Genomic DNA, 10,382 nt, shown 5'->3' with positions numbered 1-10,382 from the left:
AAAAATAACCAAGTTATTTCTGCCAAAATATCAAGCCTTGTTTGTTTGCAAATGCGACTTTATTATATATATATATATATATATATATATATATATATATATATATATATATATATATATATATATATATTCTCTTTGGCGCCATGCACTGTATATTTTGGATGGTATAAATAGCTGTTAATTGCTTCTATCTAATGAATGTACCCATCATATTATACTTTGTATTAAATGTTATTCAACAAACAGACTTTTGTGTTTTATTGCTTTACTGATCATGAGATTTTTGAGATTTGCAATGATTTGATGTCACAGAATGCACAGCCACGCTCCATTTCATAAGAAACAAACCCTGATGTATTCACAAGGCTTTCTACCAGACAGTTCCCTCTCAGTACAGGTTGTTGAGCACATAGCTAGCGATGTATTTGACAGCCAGCATGGTCTCCTCACAAGTGGGCTTGATCTGGGACTCGGGCAGCAGGAACCCGTAACGTCCTTCGTCGCGCAGCTCAAAGGTGTATGAATACTTCACACCCAGGTCGTAAGCCCAGTCATCAGAGCCACCAGCAGCTGGGTCTGCATCGACAAAGCTCATGTTTAGGGAAGCACACGTCTGCAAAAATCCATAACACTTAATTTTGATGGTCCCTTTTGAACATTCTGTTGACTATAAGTAACTTTGCAACTACATGTCACCTAACTGTCATTAAAGTATTAGTAGACTGTCTGCTTAATATCGTCTCAGGTTACGTATGTAACCCTGGTTCCCTGAGAGGGAACGAGACGCTGCGTCGAGACGCTGCGTCGAGACGCGGTGGGAACGCCCTGCGTGATTGCGTCGTGAAGCACGTGTATAATCAGTCCAATGGAAAGACGAGACGTCATAGGCGGGTGACGTCATCGACCAGGAAACTATAAGGCAGCCCCGCTGACACAGATCGCGTTAGCTTCTGAAAAGCCGAAGCAAGTCGATCACAGGCATGCAGGGAGTATGGCAAGGCGACGCAGCGTCTCGTTCCCTCTCAGGGAACCAGGGTTACAAACGTAACCTGAGACGTTCCCTTTCAAGGGAACTTCGAGCTGCGTCGAGACGCGGTGGGAACCCTATACCCACGACGGCATATGACAAATGTCATAGAGTGAAACTCCTGATAATAAAGCCTTAAGGCCTATTTATACTTCTGCGTCGAACTGCCGCCGTAGCTACGTCGTAGGCTGTGTGTAGCGCGCGTACCCTTCGGCGTACCCTGACATGCACCTCTCCAAAAATGTAACAACGCGTCAATTCTACGCGGACGCAAGCGCTGTGATTGGTCTGCCAGAACCCCTCCCTCGGGGTTTCACATGCTCCCTAGGTGCGCGTCAAGGCGGACAACAACGCAGAAGTATAAATTAAAACCAACACGTTGCCTACGGCGTATAGGCTCCGGCGTAGGTCCGACGCAGAAGTATAATGAGGCCTTTAGAGGCAGCCATACTCCTGGTAGAATGGGCCAGGACAGCCAAAGGTGAAGGCTGTCCGGCCGCTTCATAAGCAAGTGAGATAGCCTCAACTACTTGCTCATTATCTGTTTAGATGCAGGGCAACCTATCTTAGGTAACCCGAAGCAGACAAATAACTGCTCTTATATATACGCCACAGGGCAGCTCTGTGGACATAAGCATCCAAAGCCCAGACAGGGCATAACAGATTAAGTTTTTCCTGATCTGGAGGTGGAGGACAGAAGGCCTGCAGCACAAATGACCCGCAAATTTAGTAGGGACCTATGAATACAACCCGGCAAGGGGTGAAGAAAGACTATCACCATACCAGGTGCAAATCCAAGTATGTGCAGGCCTCAGCCTCATGTACCACGGAGAAGACGAAATAAGAATCTCTCCTCAGAGATAACCCAGCAAAGAAACATTCATTGCAGAAATCAAGTACTGTACCATAGGGCAGATAGCAAGATTCAGATATTCAGTCTTCTCGTGGAGGGAGCTCTAGACTGGAGTATGGTCTCCACGACCTCAGTCGAGAGACCTGAATCTATGAGCTGGGCCCCCTCAGAGGCCGAGCCCATAGTATCCATAACTCCGGATGATAGTAACTCCCGGGAGCAAAGATATGGGGAAATGCGTACAGGTGTAGCCTCAACCACACCTAATACGTTGCATCCAGTTCAAGCAGAGCTGGATGCATCAGGGAGAACCAAATGGGCAATGCGTTGTATAAACGATGCGAAAGGTAGACTTGAGTTTTGACCGAAGTTCTCCTAAAGGAGCTCCACCACCTTGGGGTGAAGTCCCCATTCCCCGGGCCTCAGCCCCTGCCTCAACAGGATATCTGCTCTGATATACGAGACCATCAGTGTGTTGTCCGGAAGGACAAGCACATGGTGACCTCTCAGGTCTGGCAGGAAGTATTTGAGAGCTCGAAATACCGCCATCATTTCTAGCCGATTTATGTGCCAAGAACGTTGATGGTCCTGCAAAAGACCTTTCGCCGAGCGGCCACTCATGACCGCCCCCCATCCCGTGAGGGAAGCATCCGTCAAAAGCGTTACGCGTCGACAAGAAGCCCCCAGCACTGGGCCCTGGGCGAGGAACCAAGGTTTCTTCCACATGACCAAGGCACGAAGGCATCGCCGCGTGACCTTGATCGTGCGAAATGGATTTCCCCTCGGAGAAAACCCCTTGATCCTGAGCCACCACTGCAAAGGTCTCAAGTACAAAAGGCCAAAAGTGATTACGTTGGACGCAGCTGCCATGAGCCCCAACAGTCTCTGAAACTGTTTCACAGTGAGTGACTGGCCTAGTTTTACCCCCTTTACGGCTGTGAGAATCGCAGAAATACGTGCAGGAGACAGACGTGCTTGCATTATTGTTGAATCCCATAAAACACCCAGAAAAGTGGTCCTCTGAGCTGGGAGGAGCACACTCTTCTTGGCGTTGAGCCACAACCCCAACCTCTTTATGTGAGACAGAATGACATCTCGATGCCGAACTGCCAACTGCTCGGACTGAGCTAAAATCAACCAATCGTCGATAAAGTATAATACGCGAAATCGCCCTGGAGTCTCAGAGGAGCCAGCTGCAGAGGAGCCAATGCTCACAGTCAGCCCCCTCGAGAACTGACTGTTGGCATGCTCTACTCCCAAACAATCAACACAAAGCTGAAGTGTGTGTCCCCACCCGTGATATAACGTGGGGAGGGAACAACACAACGCTTGATTGCTCTCTTTTGACATAATATATATATATATACATATATTGCAACTTGACAGACAACAATAAATATGACAAGGACAGAATACACAGATCGCTTGCTGAAGGCACAGAAGCTAACGCGATCTGTGTCAGCGGGGCTGCCTTATAGTTTCCTGGTCGATGACATCACCCGCCTATGACGTCTCGTCTTTCCATTGGACTGATTATACACGTGCTTCACGACGCAATCACGCAGGGCGTTCCCACCGCGTCTCGACGCAGCTCGAAGTTCCCTTTAAAGGGAACTGCTTACTCTTTATTGTGATGGTCCTCCAACAGACATTCTACTGACTATACGTAACTTTGTAACTACATGTCAACTTATTCTAACCCTAACCCTACCAGTCTACTAATACTTCTCTAATACTCTAATGAGAGTTAGTAGACATGTAAGTGCAACGTTGCTTATAGTCAACAGAATGTGTTAAAGGGACACATAGCTTAGCATTGTTTCTGAGGTGGAAGAAGGCTCTTTTTGTAACATATGAAATGTGATTTTTGAAAGTCAAGTTGCTGTCTAATATAACACCCAGGTCTTTAACTGTAGAGGATGAAGTAACAATACATCCTTCTAGATGCAAATTGTATTCTAAGAGATTCGGTGTACAGGTTTTTAGTCCAATAAGTAATACCTCAGTCTTACCTCAGAAAATTACAGGTCATCCAATATTTTATATCTTTAACAAACTCTGTCACCTTAATTTTAGAGATAATTTAGAGATTTCATTTGGTCGTGATGAAATATAAAACTGACTGTGAGTATCATCGGCGTAACAGTGGAAACTAATTCCATGTTTTCTTATAATATTACCAAGTGGCAGCATATGAGTTCAGATGCAAAGTTTCTAGAGTTTTCTTCTAGAATGATCATTTTTATCAAGCTTATATATAAGTGACAATGAAAATGACCTATTAATTGTCATTTAAGTGAAATTACTGAACTTAAATATACGAGCTTGATAAAAATTATCATTCTAGAAGAAAATTTTAGATGGCACTTAGAGGCTTTTGCATCTGAACTCTTCATATATTGAAAATAGCAGATGGCTTAACACAGATCATTGCAGCACTCCATTATTTACTGACATTATCTTAGATTTTTTTCCCGTTTAAATAGACAAAATGTCAGCGGTCTGATAGGGTACGATCTAAACCACCTTAATGCCTGTCCCTGAATACCAGTGTAATTTTGTAGTCGATCTAAGAGTATTTTATGATCTATAGTCATGCAGCACTAAGATCAAGTAAAACTAGTATTGAGATACAGCCTTGGTCAGAAGCTAGAAGTAAGTCATTTGTAATTTTTAACAAGCACAGTTTCTGTGCTATGATGGGGCCTGAATCCAGACTGAAATTTTTCTTACAAATCCTTATTTAGCAAAAAAGAGCACAATTGAGCGGACATGACTTTTTCTAGTATTTTAGATATAAATGGAAGATTTGAAATGGGTCTTTAATTTGCTAATTCATTTGGATCTAATTGTGATTTCTTTATGAGAGGTTTAATAACTGCCAGCTCGAACGAACATGACCTAGAGATAAAGATGAGTTATTTGAAAATTGAGATGATGATGCACCTGCATTTTTCCTGCATCCGTTTTGATAGCCTCATCACATGCGTGCGCTTACATCATTACCAAATCAGCCAATGCATAGGTTTGTTATGTCTGGACACACAAATCTTATTTGATCAGTTGCTATTAATAGTGCAGACAGTCTGCCTGAAAAGATCTGCTTTGAGAAAAAAATCTGATTTGCTTGCAGTTTGAACATAGTCTAACTGTCTTTGGGTTTTTTAAACAACAATATTGTAGTTTAGGTGTTTGTCCACTTGAGGGCAGCAAGCACAAAGCAGTAGACAAAATAAATTATGCAAAGTCAGTTTAAGATGTATATCATATGTTTTATGAGGAATCCCCTAAATTGCAACTATGAATTGCACTTGCTTTGTTTCTAAATTGCTTGAATTATCCACATCTGTAACTTGAGTGATTTGTTTTTTTTAGCAAATTGTTTTTATTTTTCTGAATAGAATAAATTGAACAGGATAGCTGATTAAAGTTGTTGTTGTCTTATGTTGTTGACTTGCACATTATAACACAAACAAAGCTAGACTGGTGTTTTTTGTTCAAGACATCATTCTGGATATGAACTGATGCATGTTTGATTTGATATGATTAAACCTGATTTATTCTTCACTTGATGTTGTTTATCTAGACAGCCTAATTACTTTCTCTTCTGCGGTTAAGGAGTTGCCATTTTCTCAGTATGCTCTGCTCTTAAAGTCTACTTATTTATTTATTTTTTTCTGTTCTGTACAGCACTTTGGTCAGCCTTGGTTGTTTTTAAATGTGCTTTATAAATAAATATTGTATTGTATTGTATTGTATTGTGTTGTATTGTATTGTATTGCAATGATGATCCAATCATAGACTCTTAAGCATTTAGGCTACGTTTACACGGAAACGATCTGAAGAGAAAACGCAAAAGTGGTCACTTTTTATTCTGCGTTTAGACGAGCGTTATGGGGGGGAAATCTGCGTGCATATGGTGACGCAAAAGTGTGTGAAATTCAATGTAGTATGCACTCCAGGCGGCTAGGTGGCAATGTGAAGCACTGATCGGTGCCTTCACTGTCTAGCAGACTTTTACGTTTTTACCGTTTAGACGGGAACGCGACGGTGGAGCGTTTTTAAGATTTCCACTCTGGAGGGTGGTTTCACTTTTTTGCGTTTTTAAGCCCCAAAAACGCTGTCGCCGTCTAAACGAAAGGCACATCTGATAAAATATTTTTTATGTTTTCACCCGCGAGCGTTCTCGTGTAAACAGGGCCTTACTCTTAAAGGGTTAGTTCACCCAAAAATGAAAATTCTATCAGTAATTACTCACCCTCATGTTGTTCCAAACCCGTAAGACCTTCGTTCATCTTCGGAACACAAATTAAGATATTTTTGTATCGTACAGTGGCTCAATCTTAAGTTTATAAAGCGACGAGAATACTTTTTGTGAAAAAAAAAAAAAAAAAAAAAAACGACTTTATTCCACTATTCATTTCCTTCTCTCTGGGCCTCGAGTTAGTTCACGTAGTGTTTTAGCGCAGCGCGTCTGTGTTGTACGTCACACGTAGGCTCACTATTGGTCGACGCTGGTCATGTGTGTGACGTGCAAATCACTTTTTTTTCAGCATACAAAACTGTTTATTTGAGTTTTCCATGTGTTTTTAATTTCCTCTTTTGACACAGTAGGATGGATTTATAATATCATCCAATTACTGATTATGGGACAGAATCAGTTCATCCCCACAGTGACTCTTGCTCATTTTGTTAGTTATTTAAGTTTAAGTGAATCACAAACAAAACTTGGTTTCAAATTCGCCATGGATGACAATCAAAATCTGTGATAATTGGCTTTGCATTGCTGAGGAAGTTTGTATCTGATCACACCAAATCTCTATAATTCCACAAAAAAAATTAAGACTGTAAAACGGCTAGTGTGACTCCGGCCCTAGTGTTTTTTTTTTTGTCACCAGGGTCTCATTTATGTACCGTAGATTTACCCACTGCTGAGGAACTGATGCGGCCAATTGGACCAGACTCTGTTTTTTGTCTTACAGTGAGGCTGTGCCTCGAGGCAGCAAAAATCATAGTCCATTAAGGATATCTTCAGATGACAGCCCTTTCAGTTCCACTAATGAGGGCTGTGGAGAGGGTAATAAAGCTAGTTTTAAAGGAGAGGAACATCCAGCCTCCCTTCAGTACACTCAGAAGAGCATCGCTGAGGAGATCAAACGGCTGATGCAGGAACAGGACAGCTCCTCTGTGGAACCTCCTCCTGTTAAACCCAAGAAACGGCAGGTCAGAGACTCTGCTATTATGAGTCATTTGCCTCATGAATTTCCTCCGTAAATTAGATCCTGCAATTTCTGGGGTTTAGAGAAATGATAATTCAAAGATAGAGACACGTACTCTGTGAAGTGAATGAGGTATAATCATTTTTGTGGGTAACTACGTGCCGCCTTCATTCACATGGTGATGATAGTCACATTTATGAAGATAATGATGGAATATTAACTTCCCTCTCTCTCAGGTTCCTGCCAGAACCAATGCATTTGCATCTGCATCCTTTAGAAAAACGTACTCGGTTACTAACGTAACCTCGGTTCTCTCTAGAAGAGGGAACGAGTACTGCGTAAGATATCTTACGCTAGGGGAAAATCCTTTTCGGCGAGATATTGAAGCCAAAAATTATCCTTAATTTTGTAATAATGCAAAACGCGTTGCAGCAGCAATGCAGACATAGGCGAGACAGCTCGCGCGCCTATTGGCTGCTCTGCGGCAACTGCAGCAGCCTATCGAGCGAGGCCTGGCGTGACGTCAGACCCAATCAGGGCACTTCGCGCCCGCTGCGTCACGTCCCGCCGAAATGGGCGTGGTCTAGGCCTATAAATATCGCTCGCAGGCAGCTATTATCTGGTTTTTCATCATCGAAGCAACCAGAGCGTGTGCATGCACGGCAAGATACGCAGTACTCGTTCCCTCTTCTAGAGAGAACCGAGGTTACGTTAGTAACCGAGTACGTTCTCTTACGAGAGGTCTCTCGTACTGCGTAAGATATCTTACGCTAGGGGACCCAATGTAAAACGCCGTGCATGCTGAGATCTGACACCAAAGACCCAAGGGCGAAAGCCCGGGGTACATATAGTGCACAATCACTCAGGGAACTCACAGGGAGTCCGGGAAGAGGGAGGGGTGCAGCCTCACTCTTCCACATATAGTAGCGTCGATGGGACGCGAATTTCATCATACAGACAGGGCGGGGTACGGCCTGAACTGATGGGGAAATGTGGGTCTTACACAGTTTGCCCAGCTTTATACTGTCGAACATTGAGCTGTGCTCAGCAGACGCAGCATTCTGAGCTGATCGCATCAGGTCAGATAATACTGGTAAATTTAGACCGACAGCAGCCTGGCCTGCAGGGCGGGAACCTCTAGGTTATAAAACCTTATAAATGTAGACGGGGAGGCCCAGCCTGCCGCCATACAAATATCTTGCAAGGCAATCCCACTTGACCAGGCCCACGAAGAGGCCATGCCTCTCGTGGAGTGCGCTCTGACACCCAATGGGCACTGCATGCCCTTGGAGGCGTATGCCAGCGCTATAGCATCAACTATCCATCTGGATAGGCTCTGTTTCGACGCGGCTAGTCCCTTAGAACGTCCGCTAAACGAAACAAAAAGCTGCTCCGTCTGTCTGAAAACAGACGAGCGAGACACATAAGCTCGTAATGCCCTGACTGGGCAAAGGAGGCTCGCGTCTCTTTCCTCATCAGGGACCGGTAGGGCTGACAGGGAGATAACCTGCGCCCTAAACGGTGTGTTGAGGGATTTTGGAACATAACCGTGCTTAGGTTTGAGTATAACTTTTGAGTCATTGGGCCCAAACTCCATGCACGCCGCGCTCACAGAGAGCGCGTGCAGATCCCCTATGCGCTTCACTGAAGCGAGAGCCAGCAAAAACACCGTCTTGAAAGACAGGTGTTTCAAATCGATTGACTGTAAAGGCTCAAATGGCACACCTTTCATGGCTTCCAGAACCGTAGAAAGGTCCCATACGGGGACTGAGGGAGGTCTGGGAGGATTCAGTCTCTTAGTCCCTCTAAGGAAGCGGATGACTAAATCGTTCCTTCCTATTGACTGACCAAGCGTTGTTTCTGAGAACGCTGCTATAGCCGCCACATAAACTTTGAGCGTGGAGGGGGCCCTGCCCCCATCCAACAGCTCTTGTAGGAAGGAAAGCACCTCCGTCACACCACAGTTTGTGGGTGACACACCACGGGCTGTGCACCAGCCCGAAAACACCGACCATTTCGAAGAATAGAGTCGTCTTGTAGACGGAGCTCTAGCCTGCGTGATCGTGTTTAATACTCCTTTAGGGAGTCCAACATGTACCCGTTGATGGCCCAGACATGAAGGGACCATAGTTCCGGGTGAGGATGCCAGATCGAGCCGCGGGCCTGTGAGAGGAGATCTCTCCTCATTGGTACTGGCCACGGGGCAGTACTTGCTAACTGCATCACGACTGGGAACCAAGGTTGGTTTTTCCAGAACGGAGCTACCAGCAGTACTGAGCATCCTTCTTCCCTGATCCGTTCTATCACCTGAGGCAGGAGAGAGACGGGGGGAAAAGCATAGAGCAGGCGGTGGGGCCACACATGGGCCAGCGCGCTCCTGCTCTTGGAGAAAAATTCTCGACAGTGAGCGTTTTCTTGAGACGCAAACAGGTCCACTTCCGCTCTGCCAAATTTCTTCCACAGCAGATGGACTGTCTGTGGGTGTAGAGACCACTCGCCTGCCGGAACATTGTTCCTGGACAGTCTGTCCGGTCCTATATTCAAGATCCCTGGCACGTGCGCTGCTCTGAGCGAGCGCAGGTTGCACTGAGCCCATACCAGGAGGCGTTCTGCCAGCCTGTTCAGTTTCTCGGATCTGATGCCGCCCTGGCGATTTATGTAGGACACCACAGACATGTTGTCCGAACGGACCAAGACGTGGTGACCTTTTATTTGGGGACAAAAACGCGTCAGCGCGTTGTCTACTGCCAGCATTTCGAGGCAGTTTATGTGCAGGAGCTTCTCCCGTTCTGACCATTGGCCGAAGAACGGTCTGCCCTCGAGCAGCGCTCCCCATCCCGAGGTGGACGCGTCCGTGGACACCACTTTCACCCTCGAGGAAGTCCCCAGGCTTACACCTGATTGGTACCAGTCGTTCGCTTTCCAGGGTTTCAGAGCTGTGACGCACTTCTGATTGACCCTGAGGCGAAGCAAACCGGGTGCCCACGCTTCGCGTGGGACTCGCGCTTTCAGCCAAAACTGCAGCGGGCGCATGCGGAGCAGACCCAGCTGGAGCACTGACGATGCTGAGGCCATGAGACCTAGCATATTCTGAAATCTCTTGAGCGGGACAGACGCGCCGCAGCGAAAAGAGTTCGCTGTGCGTCGAATGTCTACCGCGCGCTGTTGTGATAGTCACGCTATCATGGATAGTGAGTCCAGTTCTGTGCCCAGGAAAGATATTTTCTGACTGGGTGACAGGGAGCTCTTCGCCCAATTGACGAGTAATTGACGAGGTGATCGA

At 45.5% G+C, this 10,382-nt stretch overlaps 1 protein-coding gene across 1 annotated transcript in view; it reads right to left on the bottom strand.

Annotated features, from left to right (window-relative positions):
* Window positions 1-248: 248 nt before the first annotated feature.
* Window positions 249-10,382, bottom strand: part of cpb1 (carboxypeptidase B1 (tissue)) — a 102,982-nt gene continuing 92,848 nt past the window's right edge. The window contains exon 11 of the mRNA XM_082184373.1: window positions 249-576. Coding sequence (XP_082040499.1) covers window positions 389-576 — 188 coding nt within the window. The 3' untranslated portion in view covers window positions 249-388. The remainder of the gene's footprint in view (window positions 577-10,382) is intronic.

Source organism: Leuciscus leuciscus (assembly GCF_965113295.1).
Source record: "Leuciscus leuciscus genome assembly, chromosome: 11".
Taxonomy (NCBI): domain Eukaryota; kingdom Metazoa; phylum Chordata; class Actinopteri; order Cypriniformes; family Leuciscidae; genus Leuciscus; species Leuciscus leuciscus.
The sequence above is the reverse complement of the archived record's forward strand: the minus strand, read 5'-3'. Positions and strand labels throughout refer to the sequence as shown.